General features: G+C 47.4%; 1 protein-coding gene across 2 annotated transcripts in view; it reads right to left on the bottom strand.

Annotated features, from left to right (window-relative positions):
* Window positions 1-21,698, bottom strand: part of SLC38A3 (solute carrier family 38 member 3) — a 76,135-nt gene that overhangs the window by 34,170 nt on the left and 20,267 nt on the right. Inside the window, exons 1-4 of one of the 2 annotated variants that reach the window (XM_035106001.2) lie at window positions 8,567-12,049; window positions 3,862-4,091; window positions 1,506-1,581; window positions 857-972 (exon numbers count right to left, since the gene is read on the bottom strand). In XM_035106001.2, the coding sequence (XP_034961892.1) occupies window positions 857-972; window positions 1,506-1,581; window positions 3,862-3,968 (299 nt within the window). In that variant the 5' untranslated portion in view covers window positions 3,969-4,091; window positions 8,567-12,049. Of the gene's footprint in view, window positions 1-856; window positions 973-1,505; window positions 1,582-3,861; window positions 4,092-8,566; window positions 12,050-21,698 lie in introns of those variants that run through there. The other variant, XM_035106000.2, reaches the window with a different exon arrangement.

Raw genomic sequence — 21,698 nt, 5'->3', positions numbered from 1 at the left:
AAGCATGCTACCTCATGCTACCGCATCTCCAGGACAATGTAAATCAATGTTCTCCAGTTTAACTAGAGCAAAGCCATTAAGCCGCACTAGAAACACTGGGCATTTCTTCTTTTCTTTTTTGCAGTTCCCAAAACATCAAGATTTTCACACTTTTGTACTGTGCAAATCCCCGAAACATCAATTTAGAAAGAAAGCTATGTGATATATCTCTTTTTAAAAATAAAAACAAAAAAAGTCATGTTTATGTGATAGAATTTTAGTCTCAAAAATGGAGCAGAAAGGGCAAAGCAGAGTGCTAATGAGTGACATGCGAGTGCTGCTTGAAGCAATCCATATGTAGAGCTTCTCCACATTTATTTTATTACATTTATATCTTGCCTTTTCTTCCATCATGGATCCCAAAGTGGCGTACACAGGTTTCCCTGGAGGTCTCTCATCCAGGCACTGACCAGACCCTAAACTGCTTAGCTTCAGAAAGGTGGTGGCCTCATGTGCTTTTGGACCATCCCCTGAGACATGGTTGGTATAGTATACAAAGCCATGGCAAGAAAAGACTCTCTGCTGCCATCACACTGTGCAGAGCCAGCTCAAGCAGAAGAATGGGGAAGAGGAGGCAAAATGATAGGAAAGGGATGGCTGGTGAAATCTTTTATCAAAAGGAGGCCTTCCTAGCACTGAAGGGACATCACAGCAGTAAAACTAATACCAGTTTGACAAAGCGATTTAAATGCTAAAATTCAAAATGATCCAAAAAGACAGCATTTAGAACAGGATAAGAGCAGACTGCCCAAGCTACTAGGGAGATATAAGGAGAAGGTATGCATATATTCGTAGCTCTTCTGGAAATGGCACTTACAGAAATAGGAGGATACCCGTGTTGGCCATGGCATATGCCAGACCGAGGATCCCGCTGCCCATGATGGCATTGCTGAGGTTGAAGACGGACATACCAAAAGAGGTCTTTCCTTCAAACTGTAGGGAAAGTAAAAGAAGCAGAAAGTGAGAAAGAGTCTGCTGGGAAGGAGTTGGGGCTGCTGTCTTATCTCCTCTTCCCCAGCCCTCTTTGGCCTATTCCTCCCCATATGTTCCTTACACTAAGTTTGGGAGGGGAAATGTTGAGAAGGGTGCTCTGGAATCCCGCTCCCCCTAGAATGTTGTCTTAGTGCAGTTCCCAGAATTCAGGTCTGCAACTAGTTTTTCCTCTCCAGCTTTCCAGCAGGCAAGTTCTCTTGCCTTCCATTCTACCTCCCTCAACTAAATGATGAAGACTACGGAGCCACATGGCTCTCCGAGGAGGTTGGATTTAGCCCAAAGGCTGGTAATCCCTATACTGTACTGGTAGGTAGCAATTGATGGTGGATGGCTTTCTGGAATGGATTTGCATGGCTGCTATCTAACCCATTTGCAGAATATATACCGGCCTCACATGCCCCACTGCTTTGACACCTTAGCTCCCAACCAAAGGAATGGCAGCCAAAAGCTCAGATCCATGCTTCAAAACTTACATCTGTGAAATGGGTATGTTTCTTTTCAGCACCGTGTGGAAGGAACTCCTCCATCTCTGGCTGGTTGTCATCAAATCTGGATGGTGGGAAAGGACAATGCTTGTGTTTTTTTTTAATTAAAGATTTTCTTGATTTACAAGAATATGTGCAATGTCTCTCGTAACATTTTTACAAATCAGTTTCATTTGTTGAGACATTGGGAAGAAAAGGGGGAAAGAGGTAGATGGGCGAAAGATGGGTGGGGGTGCTTGTTAAAGTGATTACCCACCTCTTGAAAGTTTCCCTACTAAGAGCTCGGGCACATGGGATGGGGACCCATGATTGTGTTGGTCTGCAGAGTATCCTCTTATATACCCGTTGTCTGCTTGCTTAGCCAAACTTGGCATCCTATATAATAAAGTGCAAGTGTCTCTGCGTCCAGTCCCTGTGTACGTGGGATTGCGCTACTGCGCATGTGCCCCACGGACAGCCGTTGGGACTTGGAACGCAGAGCGCTCGCGTGCTCTGGTTGCCATGGCAACGCCGCGGTGCGCTCTCTCTCTCCTGCGCTCTCTCTCTTTGTCTCTCCCTCTCTCTCGCCCCCCTCCGCTCTCCAGACTTAGGGGAACCGTCGTGCCTGGCCGGACTGTGAGCAGCAGCAGCAGGAGGAGGAGGAGGGGCGGCGGCGGCAGCAGCCTGGCTGCACCAGGCAGCTCATGGAAAGGCTTTTCCGCTTTCTACCCGCTCCTGCCCCTCCCCCAGCCCAGCCTCCCCTGGAGAGAGAGAGACAGGGAGAGAGAGAGACAGCTCTAGGCACGCGCTGCTTTTTGCCTCGCAGGCTCTCCTGGAGAGCTTTCCCGCGCGCGCCGGCTTCCCTTCGCGGAAACAAACGCCGCGTTCAAGACTCCTTCCTCGAGAAGGCCTGCGTTTCCACAAGCCCCTACCACCTCACACAGAAAAGGGTGTTTTCCTCTCCCTCTCTCGCCTGCTTTGCCTCAACGCCCCCCCTTCTGCTTTTCCCCCTTCACACAGCCTGGGCCTCAGCCGTCTGTGCTCCATGAGGTCACTTGCTTCCATTCCCATTACTGCGGGCTCTCTTTCTTTCTTTTTTGCCTCCTTTTGCAAAGGGGGCTGTGGGAGGGAGGGGAAAGGGGTGGTGGAAGAAGAACCACTCGAGGCACACGAATGCATGTAATTTCCAGCCCCCGCCATTCGGAGGGGGCAGGAAAGATTCGGCTGCAGAAAGAAGGGACTGGAGGTGGTTAATTGAGGCCAAAGCATCCGCTGACATTCGCACCAGGATGTTCTGGCACCCGTTAATTTAACGGGCTTCATGATACTAGTATATTAGAATCTTCAAATCGGCAGCTGGTCAATGTATAGCCTCTGCCGATTCATATGTTACAAAGAAAAAGAGCTGGGCATCACCAGCATACTGATCACACTGTGCCCCAAATCTCCTTATACACGCAGGTCCTGCTTCCCCAACACAATGTGTTCTCAGGAAATCATTCTGGTGAGCCTTCGCATAATGAGCTGATGATTTCCATTACTTCCTATGGGAACATTTCTAATCTGTGATTTGTGCAATTTCCCTCCATGGTTTCTTCCTAAAACAACTGCAGCCTACCTAGGAAGGACATAGGAAAACTCTGGCTAATAGATATCTGAATTCACAGTGAGTTTAGCAAGGTTTGGGTACTAATTACTTGTGTTTGGATATGTGAGCATTGCATGGTGACACAGAAGTCACCAAGAGAGAAAGCAGGAGTGACAGGGTCCTAAGCCCCCTTGTCTCTCTCCAATTGACTGCACTGCAATATCCCATCTACACTGCAAAAACAGCTTCAAATGTTTTCAGATAAATAAAACTCTAGTGAAGAATTATGTGCTGCAGAGTTGCTCTTCCCTACCCTACCGCTCCTTTTAAAAATCTGCTAACAGTGCGGCAGAAACTCTGAACAATTAACCGGAGCTTTCTTGACAATTCCACATCCAGTTGTAGCCTTGAAGAAAGATATTCAGTCGGCACAGAACAATGTAAGAAAACGTAAGAAAGCGCAAGGAAAAAGTATGCATTTATAAACTGATCTGTGGGAAGGCCCCAAGCCTCAGCTGTACCAGGGTCCAAAATCACTGCCTGTCCTTCATGTGACACTTGCGACACTAACATCACCCAATCACCTGCACTCCAGATTATCAACTGATTACTGAATGGTGGCCAGGAGTCAATGGCAGTGCTTTGTACTCACTGAAAGAGCTCTGATTTCACGGGAAGGAGACGGAACTTGTATCAAGGAAGATTTCATTATCTTCAGCCCTGCAATCTCACTCTCAAGTCTAATAGACCAAGGTTGCTATGTCAGCACTGGCTCACCTGTCATTCCCCACGGAGGGGATGGAGGAGGCATTTAAAGATGAGTGTTTCCCATTCGGTACCAGCTCTACCATCTCCGTTTGGATGGGGATAGCCATGGAGTTCATCTTTGCCCTCTGAAGTGAGCCCCTTCTCTTCTTCCCTGGCAGTGAGCTTTCAGACAAGTAGCTGGCTACACAGTGACGAGACGGAATCTCCGCAGGGTAGTGGTCTCCTTAGCAGTGTTGTGTCTGCAAAGAAACACCCATCAAATCAGATATTTGACCTGGTGGAAAAAATGCTGTTAAAGATTTGACACAGAGGAATTGAACATGTCCAGCATGGGAGAGAAAATCAGGCATTGCTGTATACATTGAAGGATGGCAGGCATGTGTGTAAGATTGCACAAGTCTCAGTCACAAGATTATTAATGAGAATTACTCCCTAAAAATCAGCCATTGTCCAAATGTTGTCCACTTGGGATCACTCCAGAACGGCCCTGCTAGAAATGGCTGACAACCACCTAAATTTCTTTTCTAACCAGCGAATGAATGCATTCCCTACTATTGATGCTGGTTTGGGTGTAGCAAGTGGTTGGTGAGAGAGATAACATCTGAGTGGGGAAATCTTCCTTTATGCTTCCGTAGGCCACCTTGTAGGATAGCCCAGCTTTGAAGCAGCAGAGCCCTGGCTAGCTTCTCACTCTTCCACCTGCTGGTGTATCTCAGTGAGATTCCACTGCTCCTATCTTTGCACACAGTGTACCAACGAATTCAGATACACCCGAGAATAATCTTCAGCTTTGGGAGACGCTAATCACAACCATGACATCATTCATTTGGGCTCTTCGCACCAATCACAGAGCAAAGAGAAAGGCTTCCAAAGCCTGAGCACCAAACAGCCCAAGAATGTGTGTGACGTTGCTCTCACAATTCCCCACTGCAATACATTCCGCAGGGCATGTAGCCTGACACTGTGAGAGTGTCAGGACCTCCTGCCCACAAGAAACGCCATTCCTTCCCTGGGGCTGCCTTTCACTGCATTTTCCTTGTAGGCCATCTGCTTTCCCGGGCCCAGAGGCGTCAGAGGCTGGCATGAGAAGGTACTTGCCAAGGCCTGCTGCTGATCTCCAGAGACCCCTGGCCCTGCTCCTTGTTCTTCCAAGCAAGTGAAGGTTTGTGACTAAAGCAAGGAGAAGCAGCACCACTCTCCATTTGCCTGATGAGGCTCAGGCCCAGAGGGAGAGAGCAAGCAGGCGGGCAGTAGAAAGACGGGGGTCCCAGTGATGCCATATTGCCGAAGGACCCCACAGAGCTTGGAGTGTGCACTGCTCTTGTTTGTCTTGCTTCCATCCCCTCCCTTTAGGCATTGCTCACACCCACTCCCAATAGCATCCTCTTCCTACTTGCACCCTCCTAGCTGCAAGCACCTGCAGTGCTATAATAAATAATAATATTGGTTTGTTTTTATTTTTGTTTTATTACATATTCTGTATTCTCATTTTGTATTTTTCTGTAGTGAACCACTCTGGGATCTTCGGATGAAGGGCGGCATGCACATTTTAATAAATAATAATAATAATAATAATAATAGTGATCATGGGCGTACCCAGGATCAAAACTAGGGGGGGGGCAAGGGGAGGGGCCAAGGCACGGACGGGGAGGGGCCACAAAGTGGGCGGGCAAAGTGCAGTCAGAGGCACCGGGCTGATGGGCAGAGGCGGAGCACAGCCCGACAGAGCGCACCGTGGCGCGACCTCCCTCCAGCTGGGAGATTGAGAGAGAGAGAGAAAGAGAGATCTGGAACCGCGCAGACGCCCCTCTCTCCTTGCGACCCTGTTCTCAGCAACTGCCGACCCCTGCACGGTTTTGCATGCGGGCAGATGACGGAGCCAAGCTCCTCCCGCTGCCTCGCGATGGCCCAATCGAAAAGACCCTGGCCAAAGGTGGGCGCAGGAGTTCGCCAGGGCAGGAAGGCCCCCCTGCCGCGCTCCCTGGTTCCCTGCCGTGCATGGCTTTGCCTGAGGGCGTGACGGGGAGCTGGAGGGAGAGCGCGGCGCGCCGGGCGGGAACGGCGAACTCGCGCTCCGCTGGGCTGTGCCCCTCCCTAGAAGCAGGGCTGGTGGGCGGAGACAGAGCCCAGCCCAGCCCAGCGGAGCGCGAGTTTGGCGTTCCCGCCCGCCGCGCCGCGCTCTCTGGTTCCCCGCCGCGCTTGGCCTTGCCTGAGGGCGCGACGGGGAGCTGGAGGGAGGGCGCAGCGTGGCGGGCGGGAACGGCGAACTCGCGCTCCGCTGGGCTGTGCCCCTCCCTAGAAGCAGGGCTGGTGGGCGGAGACAGAGCCCAGCCCAGCCCAGCGGAGCGCGAGTTTGGCGTTCCCGCCCGCCGCGCCGCGCTCTCTGGTTCCCCGCCGCGCTTGGCCTTGCCTGAGGGCGCGACGGGGAGCTGGAGGGAGGGCGCAGCGCGGCGGGCGGGAACGGCGAACTCGCGCTCCGCCGGGCTGTGCCCCTCCCTAGAAGCAGGGCTGGTGGGCGGAGGCAGAGCCCAGCCCAGCGGAGCGCGAGTTCGGCGTTCCCGCCCACCGCGCCGCACCGCGCTCCCTGGTTCCCCGCCATGCTTGGCCTTGCCTGAGGGCGCGCCGGGGAGCTGGAGGGAGGGTGCGGCGCGGCGGGAATGGCGAACTCGCGCTCCGCCGGGCTGTGCTCCGCCTCTGCCCACCAGCCCTGCTTCTAGGGAGGGGCAGCCTGTGGCCCCCACTTGCCCCGCGGTGGGTACGCCCTTGTGGGGGGGGGCAGCTGGCTTCTAAAGTAGGGCAGCTGCCCTAACTTGCCCCGTGGTGGGTACGCCCTTGATAGTGATGATGTTTGCAGTCCTTGCAACCTTTCCAGAGCTTGGTTTGTTCCTGGCCTTACTCTCCCTTGCTGCTTTGACTCCTGCTCCTCCCCTCACTGTGCTTGTCCTTACATGAGACTTACCCCCGCCTGTCTAAATGGCCCCTTTGCAAGCTTCCTATTGAGTTAAATGTAGCTCTAAATGTCATGCTTAGGAAATCTCCTGGTAACTTCATTTCCGATCACAGCCATACATCTGACCGAGCTCAGGAGCAGAAAAGATACTTGGCTCACTCCCCTTAGTGTTTAATTTTTAAAATTAGTGGTGCAAAAGTCGTGCTCCCTGACCTGGCCAGCCCACTGAAGCCCCACATACTTGAGGACTCTGTAGTTAAACCAGTGATCAAGGAAAAGCAGACTGTACATGCCTGCAATGTTCTCTTAAGATTAATCAAAGGCCTAGTCCCTGGTGATTCTTCATTGAAAATTAATTGCCAATCTCTTCCTGCAGCATCCCCAGGGTCTTCCATTTTTCTTCCCTCTGTTGCCAAATGATTCCTGTGAAATGCTAGCCTAATTCTTTTCTTTTCAAGACATTGTAATATGGTAATGTATTGTGTTTTGCATTCATTTCCCGCTCTTATTGCAAGGACCTCAGTTTTTTTGTCGCCTCTAACTTTTTGTCACAACAACCCTTTGGGGTCACATTTAGGATGAGAAGCAGTGAATGGCCCGAAGTCACCCAGTGAGCTTCATGGCTAAGCAGGGATTTGAACCCAGCTCTTCTTATGCTTATCTGACATACCGTAGTTACTTGCAAAGGTTTTTGAAAGAATTGTGCAAACAAAGCTTTTTGTTGTTGGGCAAAACTGATTTCTGCTTTATTGGGCATTTAAGAGTGCAGAGAAACCAGTGTCTTGACTCTGGGAATCTTTGTCTGATCTCCTGGTGACAAAGATAAAATTTTAAAAATCAGTATCTGTCAGGGGATTGTTGCGGCTACTCCCGAGTAAAGACACTCCAGTCCCTTCTGTCTTTTAAGGGTTTTATTGTGCATACTATTTACAGTGCAGAGATAGCAGGAAACATGACCTCCTAGTTACTTGCAGAATCCGGCAATGGCGCCCTTCTGCTCCAGGGCCAGCATAATAGCTTGGGCACCCCGAAACGCCGCCCTCTCACCCTACGTTTGGCCGTGCGCCTCAATTCGGGCGCCGGAAGCGGCTGTGCTCCCTCCTCCAGCTGTGGGCTGGGGCGGTGCAGGGGCTCTGATACATCGCTGAGCCTTCCTTCCTCCACTAGTTGGCTTGGGCAGTGCAGGGGCTCTGATACCTCACTGAGCCTTCCCTCCATTCCGCTCCCCTCCTCATCCCCCCTGCCAGACCCACTGCTACCGCTCTCGCTGGGCAAAGTGCTGGTCAGGATGACCCGGGGGGGGGGGGGAGAGAGTCTCCCTGTAGGGAGTCTCCCTGCAGTATCATTTGAGAAAACTCTGCAAGAGGCACAGTAAGAGCTCTGCAAAAAATAATAATAATAAATCTCTCTCAAGCTGTTAAATTTGTTCTATTTCTTGCTCCACAGTCTCTCTCTGTCTCATACACATACTTGTTTAAGGGTGTCAGTACCGGGGGGGGGGGGGAGCAGAAACAAAGCATGAATGGCCAAGGGAGATAAGTGCTCTTGGATCACATTCTGATGATCAAAAACATCCCAAACTCTGGTCTTGTTTGCCAATGGAACAGAAAGCAAAATAAATAATTAAATCTGAGCTTATTTTGTTATTCAGCACCGCTGGTTACTCATTTCAGATGTCCTAATTGCAACCTCCTTGTAACATATCAAATAGATGCTAACAATAGTTTAAGCAGCAAAACACCAACCCCATCCTTTCCAACAAACCAAGTTTGTGATTCAATCCATTGTACTTAAGAATCCAGTAGGGTGACAAGCTTGAGTTCCCACGCACATCCCTTCTTTTGACTTTTTCCAGGGCACAAGATCAACTGATAAAGAGATGAGAGAACCAGGAGCTGAAAGTGAAAGGGAGCAAATGCAGCAAAACACGACGGAACACCAGAATAGAGTATCAGTATAATGTTAAGGGGATTCCTGCCAAAGATCTAGCCTGCAATCCGACACACACACTTACCCGGGAGCAAGTCCCACTGAACTCAGCGGGGCTTAATTCTGAGTAGATGTGTATAGGATTGCACTGCTAATCTACTCTCGTCACTGGAGAGATCAGACTTGGGAAATGTTTGGCTGGCCCACAGGTAACAAATAAGCCAGCCTCTGCTGTGATTGTTTGTGGCTGACATAGACTCTTAAAATGTCCACATACCCACCCCAATGATGCAAATGAAACGACTTTTGTGCTTTTTGTTCACCCTAGTTTTAGCAGAAGGGAGAACTGCAATAAGGGAGAACTGCCCTTTCACATTGCTTTTCAAGAAACAGCCCTCCATTCTCTGCAGGGCATCCCGTTTTCTGCTCCCAGTTCCTATGCAACAGTACAGTCAGGGTTAGAAAAACCCCGAGGCACACCTGGAGTCCCTTATGACTTGACCCTATTACTCAAAGCATCGGGAGTAAGGGTCAGGCGAGGAAGAAGGGAGGAAAAATTCACATGTCTTTGAGCTGCGGTGTGAGGAGGACAGGAAGCTTCTGCCATGCTCAATCTTGCTGCAACAGTGGTGTTGCATCACCACAAATATATATACACCATACACTCCGTAGTCTGATTTTTGCTGGCACCCTTAGGTATGCCTCTGCTGGCTGGGTATACAGACACAGACTTACTTTCTCCAGGTAGTTGGACACACTCCTAACTCCTAGCTTCGACATGGGTGACAATGGATTTTGAGCGCAGGTAGGTCTCATGACCCCCCACAAAGGTTGGGACCCCAGCAGACCTTTCATTGCTCACACATCCCTATTTACGCATCAACACTGTGTGGCATTTTCAGGAACTCACGCGCTTTCTCTGCTTTCGGCTGCCGCACACTTTCCAAGCAATCATTCTGATACAGATATGAACCTCAGGCATTTGGTGTGCCTGAGTGAAAGGAAATTGGGACCGGAATTGCCGGGAAGAATGGGTTGAAAGAACATGACACTGCAGTCACAGAAGCTGTCAGATGTGGTGATCATGCAGCTGCATCTAGGGAGGAGCATAGTAGGATTCCTTAACCTCACTGCATGCTGGATACAGACAATAAGCCTAGGCGGATCCTGTGTCCAATAGGCATTCAACAGAAACTCAACGCCATCCTCTTGCAATCTGTGTCAATGCTTAATTCACGCTCACTGCTAAGAGTTGTGTGCCTCATGAGGAGCCTGTGCAGATTTCACATTTGGTGCTGTTATTGTAGTTTCCTCATCAATGCCCATTAGCGCTTTCTCCTTATTCACAGTAACCAAGTTACCTCTTAACCTTCCTTTTAGATGCTAAACAGACTTGAGCTCCTGAAATCCCTCCTTGTGAGCACAGTAAGCCTCAGCCCTTGGGAGTTCACAGTCACAACTGAACCAAAACTGACAAAAGCACTTGGCCTGATGTCCTGGCAGCATCTCCAACTCCTGTGCCTGAAGCGCAAAGGAAGGAGAGAGGGATGCAGTGTCTAGGAAAGGTGATGGCGGAGGAGACAGGAGGACAAAAAACGTGTTGCCAGAAGCCTGTGGGCTCAACTTATTGCAAGAGGATGCAGAATACTGGCAGCAGCAAGTGAATAAGAAAATGGCAGTGATTAGGAAGGAAATCCTATCTCTACAGGCAATCCAAACACAGGGCACGCACACACTTGCCCCAATAATTAGAGGTCCTCCTTATTGATGGAGAAATGGCACAATTAGCTTCTTCGTACAAAATTTGAGAAAACCGTAACGGAGGGTCCAATGCATTCTTGTGAAGTGTTTTCCCTAGTACTGCAGGTTCAAACAAGGTGCTGCATTTAATTTTGCCTTCCTGAAATAATCCAGTACTGTACTCATATAAAGGAGGATTGCTGATGCCAGTCCCTAACCCTATCCTTTAAAAGCTGAATGAGAAGTTCACCCAGTGTGAGTTCTCCCTATGCATGAAGACACAGTTGCTGGTTCAGTTGCTCTGAGATTATGTAGGAATCTCAAGAACACAAGAAGAGGCTGTTTTATGCCAAGTCGGGCAAATTGGTCCCTCTATCTCAGTATTGCCTACTGTACAATTGACTGGCAGTGGCTCTCCAGTGTTTCAGGTGAGGGTCTCTCCCAGCCCTACCTAGAGATGCCAGGGATTGAAACTGGGACCTTCTGCAAGCAATGCAGATGCTGTACCACTGAAGTGATGAGTCACTCTTTGCCATAAGCGGTTACATCTCTTTTTGAGTCACATCTTACATCTCACAGCACAGAATGCCAACAAAACATAATGCACAAGCAACAAGGCAGATGTGTGTCCTATCCCTTCATGTCTTCTATACTGGTGCAAGACTTTAGGGGAGAGTCTCCTCTTTACTTATATAACCCTCAAGCACGCAAGCAGAGAGCCCTTGAATGAGCTCCTCAGAATTCTGAGACGCAGAGAATTACAGGACTGGAGGGAAGGCTCCAAAACAGATGCATGATCAGAACTCAATGCCCCCCACCCCGGGCACCAAAGGATGATGGGTTATCCAGCCTGTCCTTAAGACCTCTTAATAGAATAAATTCTCCAATATCTGTAGGTCAGATGTACTTCAACCCCTCACCCCAGTTGCAATATATTGGGATCCAAGCGCTTGTGTGGGAAGACACATTTTCACACTCTTCAGGAACGGTAAAGGTACCCCTGACCATTAGGTCCAGTCACGGACGACTCTGAGGTTGCAGCGCTCATATCACTGCAAATTGCTAACAAAAACAATGACAACAATTGCATTGCACTAAGAACAGATCCTCCAGGCAGGCCTCAGTCCTATATGGAGCTTGATATATAGTTCTTACAACTCACAGAGGACAACTAGGCAGAGAAAGTGGGGAGGGAGGAAGTGAAATGAGGGTTGAAGTGGGGAAATGATGCACCCTGCTTCATCAGAAGGAAAGATGGAAATATCAGCAAATACTTCCCCTGGTTGTTCTTTGGCCACACATTCCTGGGGGAGCACAAGTTCTGCCCACCTGGGCCTGGCAGCGACTGCCTTCCGTGCTAGTCAGGACACTGAAGTCTCAGGGGAGCTGGAGAGACTATAAGAGGCCTGCCAGGCTGTGAAAGCAGCGAGCGCCGGATATGTTGGCAGTCAGCACAAAGTGCCTTCTGTTTGGGCTCATAGCCCTTGCTGGCCGATAGCTGGGAAGCGGCTCCAAGAGACAGAGCATCTTTATAGGCAGTTCATGCCCAAAGTAATGAGGAGGGCTGCACCCCCCACACCCCCCTCCAGCCTCTTTTCCTTACCAACTCCCCCCGCCCCTGACCTTTTTTTCTTCCGCTCCGCCACCCACAGCTCTTGGAAGTTTGCTGTGATGCCTTAAAAACAATCTTGCTATTGGAACAATGTATGGGCCACTTTGTGTGCTGTGCCAGGACGAGGATAATGACACTGAGGTGAATGTCTGGGACTGATGTGCAAAAGAACTTGGAGCTCAGCTCCCAAACTTTGCCACAGGCTCCGTGACCAGGAATAGGTTGCTTGGAGTCCTTCTGCACCGCAGGCAAGAATTCTCCCTGGCTCCGTTTCCGGGCTTTGTACAGCGTGTAGAAACTACAGCTGGCGAAAGGGGACTCAGGGACTCTAAGGCAGGGATGGAGAGTCTTTTCCACTTCCTCGTGGCCAGAGGGCTGCAAAGCCAGATGAAAGAGTGGGGGGGGGGGAAGACGTAGGCGAGAATGGGTGGGGCCATCAGCTTTGACTCTCACCTTTGGAGAGTAGGGTATACTGCAGCCATACAAAAGCAAGAAGTTTCTATACACACACATACACCTACCCTCATATCACTCCTTCTTCTACCCAAGCAAGCAAAAGTTGCCATCACAGTTCAAGAACATGTTCAAGACAGGCAAAAGAACTCAAAGCAGGTTGTGGAGCAGGACTGGTGAATGTCCTGGGGGCCGCACTTGACTTGTGGGTCCTCAAGTTCCCTGCTGCCACTCTATGGTCTTGCTGCCACTTGGCTGGGGTGTAACTCCACCTCTCAGTTGAAGAAAAAACTCAGCTGAGGGCAGTCATCTATAGCAATTTATGAATGAGATGCAGGTTAATTCTCAACACTAAACATGCTGAATTTCATGCATATCTGGATAACTGTGTCCCATTCCCGCTCCTATTCAAAAAACTATTCCAATAACAAAATATAAGTACTGTTTAAACTACTGCCATATTGCAGCAACTGTTTATGAGCTCTAAACACATATACTGTACTCCACGATAAAATGTACACAGCAGCAAACAATTCTTTGTTTTCTCCCAAGGGCTCCATAACTGCTTTGTTTGTTTATGGTGGGGTTTTTTTGTTTTTGTTTTTGGTGTGTTTGTGTGTTTATCATCAAGCAGGCGTTTTCAGACCTTAGATGAAGAAATTGCTTTTCAGTAGCATCAAAATGTTTCAGAACAGCTTTATCTCTGGCAAAAGAGCAGAAGGCAGAGCAACAGATTTCCTGGTATCTGAAATAATAGAAGCTACCGGTAGTGACTTCCAGTGGCCACATTAGGAGCATGGAACTACAGTGAAGTATTCTAAAGCAGTATAGCAGAGCCTAATGCAATACTGAGTGATAAGCTGCAAACTTGGCCATTTCCAGTGCCTCCGGCAACCACTTCCAGGATATGGGCTGGCCCAAGACATTTTGCTGCCACCTGCACCCTCCTCCAACGTACAACTGAATCTTACCAACGCTGATGGTGGAACAGCATCCTCTGCCACACCTGAGAGCGGTAGGGCAGCTGAAGAGGTGTGGTCTATGTGACACACAGAACTTTATCCTCCCAAACCTTCCTACCCCAATGTCCACTGCCTTTCTCTGCCAAATGGTAGGGCTGTGTCTGTCAAAGAAAACAATCCTAATCTAACACGAGGCACACTGCGGCAAATTCTTGCCTTCATCCCAGCAAGTCTCCATTACGGTAGCATTTTTTCCATAGCCAAGTAACTCCCCCCTCCCCGTAAACATACAGAAACTTATTGGTAATCTCTCACATCCTTCTACAGACAAAACCCAGTCATTTCCAAAGTAAACATAAAGGAAGCTATTAGCAATCTCTCACATCCTATTACTATTCCCCTAGGTTTCCTGATGCACAAGATGGGCCTGGAAGCATCATCATTCAAAGATGAGCTCTGCCTAGTCAGCCCACCTTCCATCTTCAGCTATGCAAACCTCTAAATAAAGAGAAAAGGTAATGTTATCCTTTGAAACCTAGAAGTGCAGCTAGAAGAATGTAACTGAAATTCCTACCATTCTAACCTCAATGTTGCTTTAGTGATTTGCAAGGAACTACAAATGACTACCATGTGACTTCTGTGCTCTGTTAAACAAGTCATCTGAGTCATCTTATTTATCTAGCATTAAGCCTGCATCATATAAATGCATAATCCCAACTTCCGGGCTGCCAGCTATCTGCCATGTGACCGTTCCACTGGAATATTTCTTCTGTGCCACCAACCCTTTCATCCTTCAGGGATGAGGATGCCTGAACAAACAGCTGGACCACTTGCATCAGGGACAGAGCTTTGGGGCAAGAAAAACACCCACATGGTGCTACAGTCTTGTGAAGATGTACCTATAGCTCAGGACTACATTTCATGCATCTCAGAAAGCGGACTGTAGCCACATCGTTATGCCATAATAAATTTGTTTTTAAGGTGCCTTTTGTGTTTTTAAGGTGCTAAAGTACCACCTGTGGTTTAAGCTACCCACAGACTGGAAGAAACAAGACAGTACTAGTTTGTCATTGAGGAATTTTAATTTGATTAACAACCATTGTAATTATTTCCTGAATATACAGTATGCTGGATTCTTGCTGGCTCAAAGGATTTTTCTTGGAATGACAGTGACTTGTAATTTCGAAAACGGCAAGTGATAGCAAGTCTACCACCCATAGTGATAAGAAGCTCTTGTTTGCTTTGCTGCTAGGAAATTGCATGTAATTTTGAGTTAATTGTCGTCGTTGTCCCCACTTATGTCATCCTACATCCTATGTGGTCTTTTATTATAAAAGCACATCTATTATAATTTGGATTTTCATAAATGGTCAGATGTGATGATCTAGGTAAATGTCTGAAGAAGTGTGCATGCACACGAAAGCTCATACCAATGGCAAACTTAGTTGGTCTCTAAGGTGCTACTGGAAGGAATTTTTTTTTTATTTTGTCACCACAAAAGTAATTGTGCAATGATAAGGCAGGCATGCAACACATTAAAAACACATCAGACTGGCATGGACTTGCAGAAGAGTACAGAGTCCATGTCCTTTCATTCTGTGGCACACAAATACTCTGATGAAAATTCCTAGCAGGTTGCGCTCCAGAGTTCTCATGTGGCAAGATGGAATGTCAAAACCTTCTTTTTGTTTGCTCATCTCCTCTTAAAAGAGGGGTGGGGCAGGGGTGAGAGAAAGAGAGAGAGAGATTAGATTCCTCCTGAGACACAGAACTGGATCTCACTGCCACATACATTCTGAGGGCTGAGGCTTCACTACATAAGATCAAGAGTTCATGTCTCACCTTCTGTCCCATTAGCAGATGAATAATGAAGGGTGAACCACGAGGTTCTTGTTCCACGCTACTGGGAATTCAGTACATGATAAACTAATGGTGCCAAAAGACTTCCCATATCTGATAAGTTAAAAAAATAAAAAGAGCTCTGCTGAATCAAGCCCCTATAGCCCAGCATCCTGTTCTCACAGTGGCCAACCGGCTACCTATGGGAAGCCTGCAAGCAGGAACTGTACTCTTCCTCACTTGGTATTCAGGAAGGCACTGCCTCTATTAATGGAGAAGGAACATAGCTATCGTGGCAGGTAACTCACATTAAGGGTTACATAGAATGCTCATTAAAACCACAGTGGGGAGGACAGACAGCAGTGATATCACACACACACACACACACCTCTGTAAAAGATGGCATCATCAAGTATTATTCAAACTACATGTTTCCTCCTAGAAACTGAAAATCCTTCCTCTTGGTCTGTGGCTCAGAAGTCTTACCATTGTGTGATGTGATAAGCATTTCCCCCCCCCCCCTTATGCAGCTCAGGTACTTGAGAAAATCTGTTTCTGAATGGCAAGTGCCATGGCTGCGACTGATTTCCATCGCTCTTCATTTAATTTAATGCACAGAAAAGGTTTCCGCCTGCATCCTAACTCTGTGTGAAATCCACAGATCGAGCAGGCCTCTGCTGACAGCTGGCAGTGTCTGACAGGAACAGGATTTTGTTCCATAGCTGGCGTACTTCCCAGAATGCAATTCAGCTGGGCACCTGATTGGCAATATTAATGTGGAAATGAGGCAGTCGCACAAGATGCTAATGATTTTTAAACACTTATTTGAAAAGTATTTTAATGAGCTGACAGCGGGAAATAGGGAGAGTTAAACAAAATCGATAGAATGGGAAGGCAGACCCTCCCTGAAACTGTTTGCTTTGCTTTGAGATAAGGTCTTGCAGAACAGCAAATAGAAGTAACCTTGTGTACAAAGGGGTATGTGTATGCCTCATTACAGTATCTGAGAGTTTGCATGGCATGTAAGCATTTATTTTACATGGAAATGTACTGTGCATTTCTCTGCTGTGTGGCTGTACTTTGAGTCTATATATTTGCTTGTAAAGGGAGACTTCTGGAGGCATCTGGGCAAGTGGATGTATTATTCTTGGGTATACACGAGCGATAATGTGCATGGTGTCTGCTAGATAAATACTGGCCTGAATAGACTGCATGTGCTCAGGAGCACATATCTGTGTGCTGGAGCATATCTGATTTCCGACAGGTCACTACTGGCTTGTGATGTTGGTCAGGGCCGTCTCAAGCATGTCGGGCGCCCTGGCGCCATGGTGCAGAGATCGCTCTGGCGCCCTCGCCCTGGTGGGCGGGCGCAGCGCACAGCATGGCTTCCGCGCGCCACCCAGCCTACCCCTAGAGCCGGCCCTGATGTTGGTGCTCGTGTGCTGAGGGTGATGCTTGCATGCACACCATTATATATTGCCCCCTGGGAGTGGTGGGCTGCTTTCATCTGCCCAGAACTCACAACGTAATACTAACCATAGTGTTGGAAATCCTCCTGGAGATCCTCCCCAAAACACTCAGGGCCATGTTAAAAATGACAGACAGCAACCACATCAAACATTTGCAAGAAACAGTCAAAATCATGGACTAAAACAGAGAAGAAGATTCTCACCAAACAAAAGTTAACCAGGCAGTTACATAGCTTATGGCAATTAACAAGAGCTTGCTGAGAATAAAAGGTTTAATAGTAAATAACTTTTGTGCATGCACCTACTAAAGCAGCTGGCAGTGGGCACACGGTCTGCTAAACACTGGCCATGCAGGCTCAGGGCCCTATTTAATATTCCAAGCCAGGGAAGAACTTCCGGGGGAAATAGTGCTCAATTCATTACGAGCTGGACAAACACATACGCCAAGCCAAATTTTGGAGCCAAATTTATTATTATGGGAGAGTGCTCTATTTTTGTTAGGGCTTTGGCCCAAAGACACAACAAATCAAAATTCCCTTATGCTGCTAGCTGTTGCAAGAAGTAGCTTCAAGTGTTGCAAGTCAGGGGGAAATCAGACATGATGGGAGCCGCCATGTTTGTTGTTCACATGCCTGGCCCCCATCTAAAATGGGGAGTGGACAGGTGGCAGGACCTACTTTTTCTGAAATGGGTGATGTGAGCCCCTAACATGCACAACTTCCATCACTGCAGGCACATTTCTTCCCAGCCACATTCCGATACAAAACTAATTCCGCATGGGCAGGGCAGAATTCTTAGAATGTGCGGAGGTAAGATGGCGGAAGGCTCAGTTCCCCTCACCCACCCACATTTTTTGTTGTAAAAAGCAGCCTACTTCACATCCCATTTGTAGATGTGAATGTGCCTGACAAATGAATAAACAAGCATAGCCACCCCCTGTCCCATGTAGTTTGCCCTAAAGGGTACACAAGAATGTTTTTTAGTCCCAGCACAACTGATTTGTTATGGGGGGTCATTTGCTCCAGCAGCACAGGATGTTCCTGGGGCGATTCTGGCCACCATCATTCTCACAGGGCCTGCTGCCACTGATGCCTGGCTTTGGTAAACATAACCCCTCCCTGTCCTCTTAATCTCCCAAGGCAAAGTTAAGTTTGGATTGTTTGACTAGGGGAGGAGAGACCAAAGAGCAGGGGGCTGGTACTCCAGCCCTCCCATCCTTTATACAGAGGGAGTAGGGGATTCTGAGTTGGTCACAACAACTGGAGTTAAATGGCAACAGTTCTGCCCTGATTCTAATGGGATGTTAGACATAAATGAGGAAACTGCCATCAGAGACAAGTTCTATTTGGATCCAAGAATTTGTTATAGTGCAACCGAAAAGTGAAACTTGGGTTTTCAAAATAAGCTTCGGTCAACTGCCATCAAAATTTTGGGAGGGGGGCACCCAAAATGTTTACCTCTCCTAAGGATACCTTGGCCCAGGCCTGTGTATCCTGCAATGCCTCTTAGCCTTCGAAGGGACAGACAGGGGCTGAAACCAGGGGAACCACAGCAATAGGCTCATGCAGGCCCTTATGTACCACCCCATGGCTGTCTGGTGCTTACCTATAAATCAATAAGACACAGATTTCGTCAATGGCATTGAACTATGTAGGGATAATTTTGCAAATGAAAGTCAAGTTCATCTCTTGTTGTTGTTGACAACAACAACAACTTATTTATTTATACCCCGCCCACAACAACAACAACAACAATTTATTTATTTATTTATACCCCACCCATGTGGCTGGGTTTCCCCAACCACTCTGGGCGGCTTCCAACAAAATATTAAAAATACAATAAAACATCAAACATTAAAACAAGTCTCCAACAAAATAGAGATATTAGGAGGTTCCAATGGCATGCTCCAGATAACTGGCTCTCGGGCTTTGCACATGAAGGGAGAACCCCTTTACTTTCAACACTAAATTACTTTCAGTAATTTTTTTAAACCAATAATTATGAGTCAACAAGATTCTTGACGACAAATTTGTCTGTCTTGGCTGGAGGCAGTCATAATGGATGCTTTTACTGATTTTATTCTGTACACTGCCTTGAAATACTTTTACAGAAGTGTGAAATACATACACACACACACGTACTCCCCCTTCCTTCCATTTTCCTTTTAGTACTTATATTTTAAGAAAGCTGTCTGCAGCTTGAAATGTTTTGGAATTCCTTTTGTCATCAATAGAGCTACCTTGCTGCGAGCCACAGTTCTACTGTTAGACCCACCCCCAATAACAGCAGATGCTGAGGAAAGTCTCTCTCTGCCCCTTAGAAGACAATAACAGCACACATACTAGCTGGTCATTTCACAACAGTAGTGGTTCTCACCTGGCACTCTCAAAGCACCTTTGCAGAATTTTACTCTGCAAGGCTTCTCTCTCTCTCTCCACAATACAGACCCACATTATTATCCTTATTTAGAAATGGAGTATCTGAATCACTCGGATTAGAAAGCAGGTCACAGGATACACACGGAGCTGGAGCCACAAATAGAACCCAGGCGTCCTGACTGCCTCTCATCCCCCCCCCACCACTGCTGATCTGTGGAACACACAGTTTGTTGTGGTGTGTAGCAAGGAGATAATCCCCAGTAGCCTGCTGCTTAAACTCTTATTAACTCAAGTGCTCGGGTCTCTTGCTGTTTGTTCTCACTGCATTGCTGCTGCCAGAGGTCCCTTATTTTAAAGGGTCGTTTGTTATTTCCAGTGGAACATTCCTTTATTCCTGTTTTTCCAAATCCACACAACAGACCCGAGCTCCATGGTTCTTTGAGAGCATTTAATCCAGCAGCCCGAGCCAGCAGAGAGGCCTTCACTCTGCTCCCCCTTTCCCTTGTCCTGTCCTTCCTCGGGAGATGAGAGCAGATGCTGGTGGACAGAGAGAACCTGAATTAGCTATACTGCATGTTCCCAATCAGATAAATCAAACAGGATTTTAACTGTAATTGAGCTGAATGAAACCCTCGCTTTATTCTACTGGGTATGGATAGGATCTCTTCCCTTCTCTTCCTACACCCCCACTGTTTCTTCTCCTGTAAATATTTCCATCTCCAGAAAGTTTTAAATCAGGCAGCAACCACCCAAAGCTAGGAAGTCTCTGGGGCTGTTGCATCTGCACCGTGAAGTACAATGAGGTATAAGGGGGAGAAGGGCCACAAAATAATGAATGTGGAATGGTGGTATGGAGCCAGCAGCCCTATAAAATAAGGCACATATGGCACATTCAAGGGAGCTCAGGTCCCCAAACCTTCCAGGGCCCTTCAGTTTTCTTACCTTTTCTTTGTTTGACTCTGCCCATTTCTTCTCCTGAATGTCCAACGGTTACCAATACATGCACCATTAGCAGCTTAAATACAATTCCAAAGAGATGGCGACACACAATTCTTGGTTTCCATTTGGTGTTTGTGTGTGTGAATTGTGTCTAAGCATTTAACACTAGAGAAAAGGGTGGTGCTGGTAAGATGACCCCTTTAGAGCACATGAATGCTCCATCTCTCTCTCCAAAGGGTATGTAAAACAGGGACAGACACGATCAATGCAGATAATATGATATCAATTTTACAGTGCTTGATCAAAGCGGAGATATGAATTCACCTGCTCAAGCAGAGATGGTTTTAGCATTATTTTCAATTCCACCCAATGGGATTTACCTTTGAATAGCCATGTGTAGGACTGCACTGTTAAATCTTGTTGCTCAGGCCAAACTAGACTTATGCCACATAGTTTGCTGATGCACAGCTTTTCTTTAACCCACAGGGGCCTGGGAGTGGGGGGGGGGTGAGATGGATTGGGTCAGTTGTGTGCAGGAGGAAGGCTTAAAGACTAAAAAGGTTATTATGGCAGAAGCTTTTGTGGGCTAGAATCCAATTCTCATATGCATTAAGTGTTATCCTAAGTTGTCAACTGCACATTTATTATATATACACACAAATATACACAGGGTGTGTAGGTGTGCGTGTTTTTTTGGGGGGGGGGCAATAATTGTAAGCTGTGAAGTCAGAGGGAAATGGAATGGAAAAAGTGACAATTAACAGTGACTATTTACAAAGCAGTGCTGGTGATAACAAACATCCTGGCATTGGTAAGCGATTTAACACATTCAGTGTCATTAAAAACTTATTATCAATATTCTAGCCTAACCTCCTGATAAATGGCAATGCAGTAGTTTCCTTTGTCCAAGAAGGGCCTCTCTTAAGTGGAGCGCCTCTATCTAGAGTCATCTCCCTCCATTACACACAGATGGATATCACACTCTTTGAATGGAGATAAAGGACTTATCACACAAAAGATTATGGCAGACATTCACTGATCATCTGGATAGAGCTGAGATTATACACCACAAAAGAAAGAGCTAAAGTTACTAGGATGTTCCTAATGCCTCCAATTGCCTAAATCTGGCTTTGAATGCTAGTAATTATAGGGAAAGAGCTCCTGGAGCTCAGTCTTGGTTTGAAAATAGAAAGCGAAAATAGAAAGCCCACCTTAAATGTAGGCATCGCAGCTACCGGTAAGTAGGCATTACAGGAGGAAAGAGTAGACCACCCTTTGGGTCCCTTCTAACTCTACAAATCCTATAATAATGGGAGCTGCTCCCCTTTGCTATGTGGTGTTGTCTGGTGCTAGAGCAACCGAGAACACACACACACACACACACACACACACACACACACACACTACACCCCATGCTCCTAAGCAGCATAAGAAACGAAGGAGATTCTGTATTCGCTATAGTCTGCAAGTGCGCCAATATTTTGTCAATTTCCTTAAAGACCCTGAATCAGCCATCCAATTCAGCCAAAATGGCCTGGATGACAAGCAAATTAGGAAGCATAACCTCCAAAAGGG

This window comes from Zootoca vivipara, chromosome 2, assembly GCF_963506605.1.
Source record: "Zootoca vivipara chromosome 2, rZooViv1.1, whole genome shotgun sequence".
NCBI lineage: Eukaryota > Metazoa > Chordata > Lepidosauria > Squamata > Lacertidae > Zootoca > Zootoca vivipara.
This window is presented reverse-complemented; position numbering and strand designations above follow the sequence as displayed.